The sequence below is a fragment of the Astyanax mexicanus genome, chromosome 3, assembly GCF_023375975.1.
Source record: "Astyanax mexicanus isolate ESR-SI-001 chromosome 3, AstMex3_surface, whole genome shotgun sequence".
Taxonomy (NCBI): Eukaryota; Metazoa; Chordata; class Actinopteri; order Characiformes; family Acestrorhamphidae; genus Astyanax; species Astyanax mexicanus.
In genome coordinates, this window is record NC_064410.1 from 37147067 (window position 1) to 37161884 (window position 14818).

The 14818-nt window shown below is 35.6% G+C and overlaps 1 protein-coding gene across 1 annotated transcript in view; it reads right to left on the bottom strand.

Moving 5' to 3' along the window:
* Positions 1 to 1173: 1173 nt before the first annotated feature.
* sacm1la (SAC1 like phosphatidylinositide phosphatase a) overlaps positions 1174 to 14818 on the bottom strand; it is a 33863-nt gene continuing 20218 nt past the window's right edge. The window contains exons 6-20 of the mRNA XM_007228537.3: positions 13360 to 13419; positions 13228 to 13261; positions 11854 to 11955; positions 11669 to 11754; positions 11346 to 11432; positions 9666 to 9734; positions 9467 to 9546; positions 8533 to 8631; positions 7219 to 7357; positions 6573 to 6642; positions 5990 to 6062; positions 5549 to 5642; positions 5372 to 5467; positions 5116 to 5173; positions 1174 to 4240 (exon numbers count right to left, since the gene is read on the bottom strand). Of these exons, the coding sequence (XP_007228599.1) occupies positions 4104 to 4240; positions 5116 to 5173; positions 5372 to 5467; positions 5549 to 5642; positions 5990 to 6062; positions 6573 to 6642; positions 7219 to 7357; positions 8533 to 8631; positions 9467 to 9546; positions 9666 to 9734; positions 11346 to 11432; positions 11669 to 11754; positions 11854 to 11955; positions 13228 to 13261; positions 13360 to 13419 (1284 nt within the window). The 3' untranslated portion in view covers positions 1174 to 4103. The remainder of the gene's footprint in view (positions 4241 to 5115; positions 5174 to 5371; positions 5468 to 5548; positions 5643 to 5989; positions 6063 to 6572; positions 6643 to 7218; positions 7358 to 8532; positions 8632 to 9466; positions 9547 to 9665; positions 9735 to 11345; positions 11433 to 11668; positions 11755 to 11853; positions 11956 to 13227; positions 13262 to 13359; positions 13420 to 14818) is intronic.

The following is a 14818-nucleotide window of genomic DNA, read 5'->3' on the forward strand; positions in this document are numbered from 1 at the left end:
TTTTTTTATCGAGACCGAGAGAAACACTAGTAGCTATATATATTCAATTATTTATGGACACCCAGTTCAAATCAGTGCATTCAGCTACTTTAAGTCGCAGCCACTGCTGACACGCTCCATTCAGCACTGAGCTGTGGATCAGTGAAACTGATGGAGGTGATATGAGGATGAGGTGATGAGATGGGGAGCTCGAGGTAAATCAGGGAGCTGAGCAGAAATTGGGGAGCTATGGATGAATTAGGGAGCTGGGGATGAGGTGGGGAGCAGAGGATGATTCAGGGAATTGAGGATACATTTTGGGAGGTGGGAAGCTCGGGATGAATCAGGGATTTGGGGATGGGGTGGAGAGCTGGGGATGAATCAGGGAGCTAGGGATGAGGAGGTAGGGAGCTGGGGATGAATTGGTAATGTGGGGATGAATTGGTGATTTGGGGATAAGGTGGGGAGCTGGGGATGAATCTGGGATTTTGGGATGAGGTGGGGAGCTGGGGATAAATCTGGAATTTGGGAATGAATTGGGGATTTGGGGATGAGGTGGGGAGCTGGGGATGAATTGGAGGTTTGAGGATAAATTGGGGATTTAGGGATGAGGTTGGGAGCTGGGGGTTTAACAAAATGTGTGAGAAAAAGGCCTTTTGTGTACATAGGAAAAGTCTATTTAGCTCTCAGCTATCAATTTAGTTTTATATCTATAAAAAATGGGAAGTGTTGCATTTATAATTGTGTTCAGTGTATCTCCATTCTTTACTAATAAAATCATATTGGTAAATTTTGTCAGTATTCAAAAATTGGACTAGTTCCAAAATATTCTTGTTAAATTTAGGCATTTGTTAGCTTGTGCTTAATAGATTGTAGAAAAATAAATAAGTATTTTTTTATAGTCATATAATAAAACAAGCTATTTTAACTCAAAAACGAGTTGTATGAGCTCAGGTCAATGAAGCCTACATGCCATAAATAGCAAACAGGTTTCAAGATCTATCACAACATTAGATAATAAAATATGTATTATTTTGGCTTTTGAAATCACATATAATTGGCTGGTCAGAGAGTTTGTTAAAATGAAAAACACAACAGGTGGATTTAACATGTTTTAAATGACAAAATCCACATACGAGCACTGTTTATGAAAAGAGACTGACCATGAACACACATGCACTCTCACACATTCACTCGAGTAATCAAACATTTTATTAGAAAGTTGAGGAATCCATAACATCTCTAAAATAATCAAGAAATTAGTTCACTTTCAGGAGAACATTGACAAGGTCAAGTCCAAAATTACAAACACCCCTTTACCATGTTCTTTTACATTCATCCTTATTTTACTGCGAAAACCCAACACCAGCAGCAGATTAGAAACATGAGAAAACTACATGCTCACTCAGAACAGCTTCGCTCCCTTTGCTTAACTCAGTAACACAATCAGGTGCTGATTCTGCTGTTGTGAACTATACAGTACAGTACTGTACATAATTACAGATGATATTCAGAACAGATGCACATGTATTTCAATGTACAGTTTATAAGTCACTCCTTCAGAAGTCAAACAACACAATCTGTAAAGCAGCTGTGTTACCATTACAGAGAAGTGTGTAAAACTTGTGTACACTGTTTCTTTGCACTGTAGATCTGTGTTTTCCTGTGTTTGTGTTTCTAATTTGATTACAAGACAGAAAGAAAGGCTTTGAATTCCATATTTGCTACAAGCTTTAGATTTTAAACAGATACTAATCTCCAATTAAATTTTATGAGGCCAAATTCAAAGGAATTTAATTAATTCTGTTTCACAGCCCCTCAAGACATAATTAAAACTTACATTTTAAGATAAAGTTACTTGGAAAAAATATTGTTTCCATATCATTAAATAGGAACATGACACACAGTCAGGCTTCATCACTCATTTCTATCTTATGAAGTGCAAATCTGCTCTCAGTACTCAGTAATTTCTACTGGTGATTGAAGAATAACACTGCAACCACACACAAACACACACACACAAAATAATAATTATTAGGAATGTGCTCATGCTCCTGGAATCTCTTTTAGTGTTCTGGTCCTTGAATGGAATCATTAGTAAAGTGCTGATAAAACACATTTGCATAAACCATTACTGAAATAGTGCGTAAAAAACTCTGCTTCTCTACTGCAGAGCTTCTTAAAGGAATAGTTTGCCAAAAAAATCAAAGGCACATAATTTTCTTAAATGTAGTTCATCTGTCAAGATGTGTTAGGTGTCTGAAATGTATTTTTTTTAGTAATAGATGGAATAGAAATGAGTCGGCAAAACATTTTTCATGACTCACAAAGCTTTTCTTTACATTTTCGTATCGTTGTAGTTTCAGTGCAAAATTCAGACACCAATATCTTGGTCAATCGACTACATATGGAGTGAGATGAGAAGTGTGTATACTGATTTCTGTGTATAAAACTCTTTATATTTTTTAATTAGGTACACAATGAGGCCCGAAAATGCTACCAAAAATCAGATACACAATTTCTCGCTTTATCATAATTATATAGATCAGCCAGAATTACTTGTTTGTGTGCAAAATTATCTTCTTTGACTTTGCACTGGAGTGGCAAGGCTAATATAAATTATATATCTACAGTCTGAACAGAAAGGGTAGTGTAGAAATCAGTTTATTTGACTTGCATTTAACAACAGTAGAACCTTTGTTACCACTGTTGGTGCTATGTAGAACAATTTCTAAAGGTTTCTGCCAAATAAGTATCCATTCAGGCCTTTGTGAAGTCCTTTTTTTGCTGCTTTTGACCTTTAGTTGTAATGTAAAACTACCAGCTTTTCTATTCGATATGCAAACGTTTTTATGATGGTTAATAGGATGGTTAATTGGTCAATAGGAATGCTCCAAAATGGCAATTTCCATTGAATGTTAACTAAAGCTTTTTGTTTAACAGCAACGATATGGTTAACATTATGCTAAAGTCTTGTATGATTTTGACAAACTTTAATCTATGGCAGTTTGGGAGTTAGGGGAGTTTGGTACATTGTGTAAAGAATGTGTGTGATGAATGGGCCAATGGAAATGCTCCAAAATGATCTATACCCTAAAATCTTTTTACTTTTTTTTTTTTTTTTTTTTTTTTACATAAATGAATTTCATGTTTTGAAATCGTTATTGAAGTGGTTCTAGATTTAACCATTGCCTTTTGTTAAGAACATTGAAGAGTGTAGGACATTATAGTTCTTTATTGGTTCTGAATATTAGCCTTGTAGATTCAGTGCAAAAGTAATTAAACAAACATCGGACTCCAAACATGTCTGTGGGGCAACTTTGATTTTTCAGTGAACTGTTCCTTTTAGTCTTAATGCTTCTGCCATGCATGAAAACGCTAACCTACATATGCATCAGCAAATAAGGTAAAATGTTAACTACATGATAATTCACAGTATAGAACTAGTTGAGCAGCCAACAGGAGAGGTAAAGAAATCAAGGTAGACCATGGTAGAGATGGTATATTATAGATTATTGGGTAAAACAACATATATACTTTGCCCAAAGGGCCCCAATCCAAATGCAATGCAATGCATGATGGTAACTATCCCTCCAGATATGAGTGACATTAAACATGTTTTCACGTAGAAGAATACTCTGAAAGAAAACCCCTCATTACACATGGAGTAGACCAACATTTACACATCTAGGTAGCTGAATGCCAACCAAAATTACTTTGGTAACAACAATATTGCTCTAGAAATCTACTCCGCAATATTACAAAGGGTCCACAATGACGTTACTGGCTACTGTAGTGCACATTTTAACTCTACGTGCGTATGCAACTGATGTGTGGACGGTGTGCCTTTCTTCCTCAGGGTTGGTAATGATGCCACTTGGTTCAGAAGGTTGCTTCCTGCATATGTAAAGAGAGGGGGCGCAATGGTTAAATGACTTCAGCATGGCGAGCTTCTGCTGGAAGGCCGCAGTCTACAGTACACGAAGGACAGTGTGGAGAGCAGATCAGTACAGACTCCAAGCCTGATGCAGCTGGGAGGAGAAAGAAGAGGAGGAAGAGGAGGGAGAGAGAGAAGAGGAGGAGTGGAGGGCTGCAGGACCGAGCTGCTTTCCACACACACACAATCAATCCATCTTCTCCTTCTGCACCAGCTTCGGCGCATCCACAAACTCCTTGCCATTGAAGACGATGACGGCGGCTGTGAGAGCGCTGGCTGTGCCCCAGAATAACACATATGCCAGTGTCTCTGTCCAGGTATCACCTGAGAAGAAAAAAAAAAACACAAAGGTTTTAAGCTAGTCCAAATAAAACTGATGAGTCAAGTTGCATTTACCAGCCTTAGAATGAAAATTCCCCATGGCATTGGTAAAATATGAAAAGTTTGGTACAAGTTAGTGACATACCATGGACCTTAAATACGGTTGTGTCTTAAGCCCTATGCAGACAGGATTAGTTTCTCAGGGGGTCCTGGCGTAATTTATTTTAATATGGGGTCCTCTGTATTTCATTCTCATCTGGAACAACCACATACTCTGAGACAATTACAGGCTGAATTATCTACTGTTTTTATTTAAACTCTCTGAGTTTTGGCTCCTTACGTTTAATAAAATAGCTATTTGTCCACCGCTATGCACCGTAATTACACTTTAAGCGAGTTTTCATGAAGATCCACTGAAACACAACAGCAAGTGGAAAAGGAGGAGCTACTAAATGTGATGTCATGTGACTGAGAGCCAAAAAACTCACTGGTCCTCCTATTTTTATCACTGAGTAGTAGTAGACGTCTCCCTGAGAAACTAATCCCGTCAAATGTTCCATAACAGCCCCAGATATTTAAAATACATACCCGGAGTTGCATTAACTTTTCCCCAAGATCTTGTATTGATAATAGGAGATTTGAACCAGTGTGTTAAGTCTTCTCTCCAGCATATCCCAAATATTCTCAATGGGGACTGGAATGTGGGGGCCAGTCTGTTGGCCAGTCTTTGGGCACATAAAGATGCTGAACCTAAATCTGACCAACTGCAGCAACTCCAGATCATAGCACTGCCCTCACAGGCATGCTGTATTCAAAGCTAAAGGCGGTTCAACATAATATTAGTACGTGACTGTTATTTTTAATATTTTTTTTCTTACCAGCCATAAGAAGGCAAATGATGCACATGGAAAAGGCCACCAGCATGATGATTGGAAGCTAGAAGAATAGCAGAAACAAACATCAGTAACAATCTTATTCTATCTTATATCTATTTTATAAAAAATACATTAATTAGGGTAACTAAAGAGCCAATCATTAAGTATCAGTTAAGGGCTTGAACTTGCCCTTAACTGTCTTAGTACCAAATCTGTGCAGCAGTTACATTTATATTAAGTAATGGAATAATGAACTGACCGTGAGGAATTTCCAATCTTTCTGCACTCGAAGAGGCATCAAACCTTCCACACTTTCATCCACAGTGTAGTTACCGAGGAAAAGGTCAATGGAGTCCTAGAAACCAAATTAACTTTGTTTAGAGCTGTTTTTTAGCTTCATAAATACAGCTGGGGATGAGAGTGAATTTATATTTACTTGTCTGAAGCCATCAGAGAAGTTGTTCTTGTAATAACGAATCATGGAGTTCCAGCCATCCATCACCAAACCCCACTGAGTCCTCTTCCCAGTCCTGCGGTGGGAATGATAAGTGTTAAAATGTTACTGCATTAGAACACCTGACATTAACATGGACACTGCTTAAACATGGCAATCTATTAAATACTGCTATAAATAAAAACAAAAACACAAAAATAAAGCAGACCTCACATTCATCCATATGTGATACAGGTAGAATAAATAGGATGTCTGTATCCGATGGTTTAGTATATTTTTATTTCAGGTGTTTGTGATTTGACACTACTAGCTAACCTACATACAAACCTAAATGAAAATGGGATACTTTGCATAGACGTCACCATTTTAATTACAATACTTAATTAACTACAGCATCCCCAAAAAAGTGCAAGTATTAATTACCTGGTGAAGTCAGTCTTTAGAGCTCCTGTACCTGCGTACTGTTTAGCACATGCATTGGCGTTGTCAGCCCAGGCTAAGAAGAAAAACAAGTATAACTAAAGCAATTAATCAGTGTTTTCCAATACAAACAAATAAACAAAGGCGTATCAAGAACATTCCTGGGATATGAATAAGGCTGGTTATTATTTAAAAGTTTATAATACTTTTTCTTAGGATGTGCATTTAAATCACATTTATTCAATACCAGTAGATTACAGAGGTTTAGATTTTACTAATATTTCATACTGATATTTTACTGTCCCAGTTTCTGCATTACACTGAATACATGTTTATGCACTTGCATGTACAGCACATCCTTACTTTTATCTTCTTATGAATTATAAACTAAATGTGAGTGTGTCTTAAACCCTAAGACACACTCACTGCATATTTAATGACGTAAACAACATATTAGAGGCAAGCATGCTTACTGGCTCATTTGTTACTGAATTATATAGAACTGTCTTAATTTATTTATTTGGTACGATTACAATTATTACTGCCAAGCAGCTCTACTTATAAAGAATGAGGATTTTGTGGGCACCATTTTTGTAAATCTTCTCGAAATCTGCTTGCTCCTCAATCTTCTGGCCAACATGGAGGACACCCAGCCTCTAAAATGGAATAAATAGACACATATACACATGTCATCAGTGAATAAATACAGTCTGGAGGATACAAAACACAAGCATGGATAATACATGCACTTGTGCCAACTCACATGCATTTAGCATATGAAACATATGTAAAAAATATAATACGTGATAGAATACCTGACTAAAAATTGGGCAAAGTTTCCAGAGCAGGGTGTAAGCCTAATCTTAGACTAGATGATTAATTCACTGTAAAATTTCCATTTAAAATGCTGTGTAGTCAAAGAATAGGCTTAATCCCTGTCTGGGAAAATGGGGCATAAGCTAGAAAGCTAAATGATGTAAAAAACAGTGTAAGGTTATCTATTTGTAATAGCGTGTGTTTTCTGACACTGTATAACAAGACAATACATAGCATTCTATCTATAATAAATGGACAAACAAGACAACTAATACTGTTCCTAGCTATCTGAGATACTTATAAAATCATGTTTCAAAAACAGTGACAGAAGCCACTTAAACAAGACTACTTAACATGACTAAATATCTCAACAGTTTAAAGAGAAGGTGGGATGTTAGTTGATCTCTTTTTCTCACCTGGAGTTGGTTCTGCAGGGAGCGTCTGGCTAGAAGGCTCTGAATGACGTTGGTGCGATCCAGGCAGTCCATGCAGTTACTGCGAAATGTTCCCGACTGCTCTGACACCACCCTGCCCTCTGAACTCAACATGAAGTAACTGTAAGGACAAAAGAATAAAAAAAAACAATATATTCTGTTATATTCATTATTAGGAAAGTTATTATGTCATATAGTTGTATTGCATTTTTGACCAGTTTAATTACATGTCTGGGTTTTATTACATTTTTTTGGAAATTGTTACAATAGTACAATAAAGAATGTGTTGTATGTTGCTGACTCACTTTTGTGCCTATTTTTTCTGGACTGGACAGAATCTGGCAGTTGTTTATTACATGGTCAGAACTTAATTTAATAAATAAACCATTAGAAATACTCAAATAAATATTTCAACTGAAAATAAGAATCTATGTATATAAGATTTTCTGTAAAGCTGTCATTTTGGAGACACAAGATTATTGTGACAATACAGTGACAGTGACAAACAAATAAAGAACCATTTGTGATTTGGTCCATGTGCACAAATGCCTACAAGAGAATACACTGCACCACTCAAGCATAGAATCTATAGTTTTATAACTCACATAGTGCACTAAAGAGGAGGGAGCTCTTTGTGATTCAGCTGTAGTTTAATGCTCATAATGCACAAGCTTCACTCATGTGGCATGCATTGATTTGGCTCTCAGACAGCACACAGGCTGTCTGAGAGCATATTTATTCACACTAATGACAGACACAGCACTTACCAAACTGAATATGAAACTTCAAAGCAGAAAGATTTGAGCAATTGGATATGAGTAATGAGGCTTGCAATGTGAGCATAGCCAGCAATAGGCAGCATTATGCTAATGTTATTTGTTGGCCTCTGGGGGGGATAAAATGCACACAAAATTGTTGAATTTGGGCTTTTTAACTCTTTATGTGTTGCCTAATTTAAAAAAAAACTCTACGTAAAAAAACTACATATGACAGCACACAAAACTGGACTTGCAAAAGTTTACAGAATAAGCAGATTATTTGCATTTACATTTTTTTTTGTATTTTGTTTTATCTGAAGCATTTAGAAGAGGTGTATATTTCATAAACTGTGGTCTTTAAAAAAAAAAAAGTTGTGTGCTTTCTCTAATGGAACCACATGCTGCAGCTAATTTTCTTAAGTTAGTTTGGTTAATGATTCATTCATTGATTTTTTCCATTAAAACAATCACATCAATCATGTAATCATTACTGATCTTCTGATGTTCTAACTGTCAGAGAATAGCACTAGAGACCCACCCGAATTCATCCTGCATTTCTGCAACTGCGTCCACTAAAATCTGTAGGCGATGCCATCTCATCTTGCTGCACTCTTTATGGAAGTCAAAGGCTATGTACCTGTGAATTAGAAAGGTTCATCAGTGTAGAGCACCTTTAAAAGTACATGAAAACAGGACTTTGGGAGTTGGTTTACTGCTGGAACAAAAAAATGTATTCCTAATTTTTATGGGGAAAAAAGAAAAAAAAATTACCGTTCAATAATTTTTATTTTTGGAGAATATTTTTATCCACTCATAATGAAATTTTAAGGCAATATAAAGAGAAAGATTTAAAGCTAAAGGACAGATTTAAAGCTAAAAGCTGCAAAAATGGAGATCAAAGGTTCTTGCATAACAGCAAAAATACATAGACATACTAAAAGTCATGGAATGGCAGTATATAAAATTGATCATGGAGTGTTACCTAAGGGTACAACTTGGCAATGCAATCTTATGAGTGAGATTAAACATTGGCCATTGTGCTCATGCCAAGGCAAAATGAATGTGTATTACTGAAGTTCAAACAAGGCCTGATGGTGGAGGCCAGATGGATAAGACATTCCATTTACGAGTCCAAAAGTGCGGCCATTTAAAAATTTCTCAGCCCACAGGGGCATTTAAAATACATGAGTGGTAATGACTTTTGTGGAATATGTCCGATCACAATGGACAGTGCAGAGGGTGGTAATGATCATGACCAGTGGTGTCTGGCATGAATTGTCCATGTGAAAAGATAAGTTAGTGTAGCAGAAGTCACATCAACAGCCGCATGTAAATCACAAACCACATCTTTCACTGGACAGGGCAAAAGTTGTGGGACATCATACAAGCTTCTGTCCCATGACATTTTGTACATCAGTGTATATTATACTGTTAATAAAGGCTTTTAATTTAACCTGCCAATGAATTCTTACTTGATCATTCCGTTTTCCATGCTGTTCACTAATTTGGCGAATGCCTGCTCAAGGGGCAACTCAGAGCCCTTCTGATTGACCTAAAAACAAAGCAAACCACAAAAACACAGCACATACTTTTACTAACAGCATTGAACAGCTTTTTATTTCTTTTTTTTTTATATGCCAAAAGTATTTTAATGTTTTTTTTTTTTTTTACCAAATTGAGAATCACTTGCTTCCCATAAATGAGGACCTGGGAGTCGAAATGCCTCTGAAATCCATCCAGCTATAAGAGATATAAACATACACGTCACAGAGCAATTCAAACAAGGACAGCAGGAGACAAGCACATGAATAAAAAAGGCAAGCAGGGCAGTTATCCAGCAGAGGGTGCTGTAGAACTGTGTAAAATGACTAGCTGCCCGTTTTAAAAACTTAAAAACAATCGGTCTGGTAGGTTGGTAACAGTCACCAGCTATACTGAGCATTATGAGTAACCCAGAGAAGCTCCTGAATTTTCTTCTGTCTAATTGTCTTTCTCTGATGTTTTGTATGTGAATTGCCATGTCTACATTAAGACTGCTGCTCTCATGAAAGATGAAACAGAAGCAGGTCTACAAAAAACTTTAGATCTCCTTTAGATCTTATTCCTTGTGTCTGATACATTGATGAGTGTTATTATCTGATGTATACACAGAATACTACATCTAATACTAAATCTCAAGCATTTTACATGCCCATTTACGTGAAACAAGCTATTTTTCCTTATCTGGTGGATTTGATTAGCTCTACACTGATTGATTTGTTTTACAACAAGGCACTGCAACAGATCACACTTAATCTACACGCACAAACAAGTTGTAAGCATAATGATAACTTTGTTTTTAGCATTGGAACAAAAGTATTACTTAATACAATTCCATTTCATAATGAGTCCTGTATTATTCTTACAGGTTAAAGGACAGTGCTGTAATTCTATCAGCAAACTAGATGTCTGGAATGTTGCTTAATTAGAGTTAGCTTTTAGCCCTTGAATGCCCACTACCATCTCTTTGCTTTGCCTCTTTTTTCACTGTTTTCAAATATTGCAGTCACAAAAAGGCAGCTAAATAGCTGAATTTGAGCTAAATAGTGAACTGAATTTCAGTCTTTTCTGATATCTAGTAATTTTGTGATGACGGTTCTCCGGTTTTGTTAGTGATGCAGAAATGTGGCTAACTTCAATAACTAAATACAGAAGTAACAAAAGCACTATATTCTCAGAAAAGTAGTGTGGGAACTAAGACTTGGAGGAGTAAATGTTAAACTGTTTTGGGCTTTTGCTATTGGCGTGTATTCCAGCCTTAATTTTGGTTATACTGGATATTCTTTTCAATGAAGATATAAGAGTGTTTGAGGTTCATAGCTTATCTCTTCCATGTACTGAAAACAACATTGTACAACCATAGCAAAACACACAGTTTTCTCTTTTTTTTTTATTTATAATTTTATTTCTAATGTTTCCCCATTTTATCCCCAATTTTGCACAGCCAATTACCCAACCCACTCATTAGGACTCCCCCTATCACTAGTGATGCCCCAACACACCAGGAGGGTGAAGACTAACACATGCCTCCTCCGATACATGTGAAGTCAGCCACCGCTTCTTTTCGAGCTGCTGCTAATGCAGCATTGCCGAGCAGCTAGCGCGCTTGGAGGACGCCACAGTGGCTTGGTTCTGATGATCAGCTCACAGACGCTCTGTGCTGTGGACATCACCCTAGAAGTTATGTGGGGAGAGAGTGCCATCTACCCACCCGGAGGGAGCAGGGCCAATTTTGCTCCCTCTGAGTTTTCTCTTTTATGGCACATTTAAAAATCATATTTTAATACAAATCAAATGTCAAAAAAGACCTACGTGATTGGTGGTGCTGCTGATCTGCGGCTTTGGCTTGTACTTCAGGTTGGGTCTCTGGGACCAGAAGAAAGGCATGGAGCCTCGAGTCTGTTAATGAAAAAAAAGAAAAAAGGGTCAGAGGCAGATCAGCTTAAAGCATTTGAATTATAGGGTACAGTATTAAAGGCTCAATGCATTAAATGTTACACTTATAACTACAAATGTGTGCTGATGTTTCCTTGAGCCTTCAGAATAGTCTTTACTCATTCATGGTAGAACTTAAACTGCTTTACAATACCAGACAATGATGTTAGCACAATTGATTCATATTTTGTTATACAGACCTGCACGAAGGAGGCTCTGGAGTTATTATACTGAACTATTTGCTCAGTTTCAACAAAGTTAGCAGCATGTCCTTCTGAGTCAATTCCTAGAAAAACAGAGTAAATAGTAATTAAATAATTGGCAATTTTTTTTTTTTGTTGTATGTAGGTTTGTGTGTCAGGCAGAATTTGACTGTTTGACTTACCTCGTACATAGTATCGGACTCCAGCTCTGAAACAGCTCCTCCTGGAGATGAGGATCCACTCAAATATCTTCCCATTGATACAACATGGCTTCATCGCAATAACTGTTCCACAGGTTAAAGACGCCAAACAATACATTCAGCACAGCTTATCTGTATGCAGCATATATTTGTCTAAAACTCATAAATATAAATTAAATGATGTGTGTGTATATACCATATACAGCTCTGGAAAATAAATAAAGAAACCACTATTTTACCAAATGAAAACCTCTGGAATATAATCAAGAGGACGATGGATGATCACAAGCCATCAAACCAAACTGAACTGCTTGGATTTTTGCACCAGGAGTGACATCATAAAGTTATCCAAAAGCAGTGTGTAAGACTGGTGGAGGAGAACATGCAAGGATACAGTACATGAAAACTGTGATTAATAACCAGGGTTATTCCACCAAATATTGATTTCTGAGCCCTTAAAACTTTATGAATATGATCTTGTTTTCTTTGCATTATTTGAGGTCTGAAAGCTCTGCATCATTTTTGTTATTTCAGCCATTTCTTATTTTCTGCAAATAAATGCTCTAAATGACAATATTTTTATTTTGAATTGTTGTCCGTAGTTTATAGAATAAAACAGCAATGTTCATTTTATTCCAAACATAAACCTATAAATAGCAAAATCAGAAAAACTGATTCAGAAACTGAAGTGGTCTCTTAATTTATTTCCAGAGCTGTATATATACACCACACTGTCTTATATTTTAAACTAAATAAATTAACCTGTTAACTCACAACTCATCAACCTCTTCTAAGTGATTTAGGCATGGATAGTAATAATTAGTGTCTTAAAACACTTTTTAATAAAAAAGTTATTTTTCACCAAATGTACTGAAATGTAAAAATATTTTTCCTTCTCTTGTAAAGTTCAGATTTTTGCAAAATAGAAGTGAGATATATGTGCGAGATGTTAGTCTTTTTGGCCAAATTAGCAGATCTATATATTTTTTGTTTTCAAAATAAAATAATCTGAATTAAAGCACAGGCAGGATAAAACATCTTACCCATTGTAAAATACCAGTCAATATGTGTGATGACAAATGCAGCTAATCAGTGTTTTAATACTGATGACACACATAACACTCAAAAAGGTCACTATGACATAATCTATCATGATAATAAATCATCTCCCCATATCCAACCACACATTCTTCAGTGTGTATAAAAAAAGAGCAAAAAATATATAGCTCAGTGCTGCCCACTAGTGTATATACACTTATTACTACAGACTGAAGAGTTCAGCCAGTGAAAGCAGGAGATTATCACAACTTCAAAGCTACCAAACCAACTGACACAACCAACAGCCACAAAGGATACAGCCATGGATGACAGGAAAAGCAAACTTCTGAAGCTAAAAAAGGAGAAAACATGCAATTCAAAAACTCTTCTCACATGGTAATAATGCAAGTATGATTGTAACTGTAAATATACGTAAATGAGTAAGTATACCTCTGGTTGTGCAAAGAAGTCCCTTAAAAGATACCCATTCCACACAAACCTCTGATCCGCCTGTAAGGAGAAGAAACCAGACAACATTCTCACCATCAACATAAACTCAACATAAACATAGAATCAATAAATGATGCAATAGAATAACCACTTTTGTTTCTGTAAGAAGTATAAAGGAGGTGTGGGCGATACAGCCCGAAAATAATATCACAATATTTCATGGTAAAGGATATTCTTGGCAATATGACAAAACACTGAATTAAAATAAATATTTCAAGAACGCCCTACTGCAACAAAAAACTATTTATTATTGCATACGATATTATATGCCACACGCCTAACTGAGATATTAAAAAAATACAATCATTTTATCCGGATCTCTCCATATATCCAATATTAAAATTAAATAAATGATAGCGGACAGATATAATTTGTTTCTAGTAGATATAAAATAGGAAATAAGAACAGTGTTAAATTTCCTTTTGCTAAAAATAGCAAAAAATTAGTATCCTGGTGTGATAAATAGGGGTGGGTGATGTGGCACCATATTTCAGGGTATAATATCTTTCATGATATACAAAAATGTTGGCGATATTATTGTGTATGATACGATACAGTTTTTGTGAGATGAGTTAATATAACCAAAATCTGGCATCATTTTATGTTTAATATTAGAATAAACTCTAATGTAAAATGCTTACAGACCAATTTTACATATTATTTTCTAAGGTGATAAAACATTAATACAGAATTTTTAAACATCCTCTTAAACTACCATGCTGTTTCCAGATTTCATTTGTGATTATTATATTGCCAGACAACCACAGCCTGCTGCTAATTACGCAATACACATAAGAAGTTGTGGTAAACCCTGAAATACTGGCATTGTGGCTGTAAGCACAATGTCTTTTACCATGGTTAAAAAATGCTTTAAAATCACTGCTTTAAGTACCTTTATTAACGCTTTAATAAAACTTATAAAAAAAAAAATAATAATAATAATGTCATGTTTTACATTAAATAAAAATATAAACATTTTTTTTAGTTTTTTTGGTTGTGCTTCCATTTTTTGAGAGCTTAACTTTCAATTTTAAAAATCAGAGCATGCTTGAGTACTTGAATAATCAAATAACAGCAGATGTGGGACTATGAATGTGCTCGGACACGCACTGAGTAAAACAAAAATATATATTTTTTTAATATCAGTCTAATTTACTGTACTGTTTAATGGAATTTTTTTTAATTATTTTATATTTTTATAATTGTTTATGTTCGCACTTTATTATTTTGGGAGATTTTTTTGTTACATTACTTTATTGGTATGTTATGTATTCAAAATAATATTTTTTTTATTACATATAGACAAAATATTTATTTTTTTGTTTCTATTAGATATTAAACATGTAATATGTATACAAAAACATTTACTTTGTTCCAGCAATATATTCTTGAAAGAAAA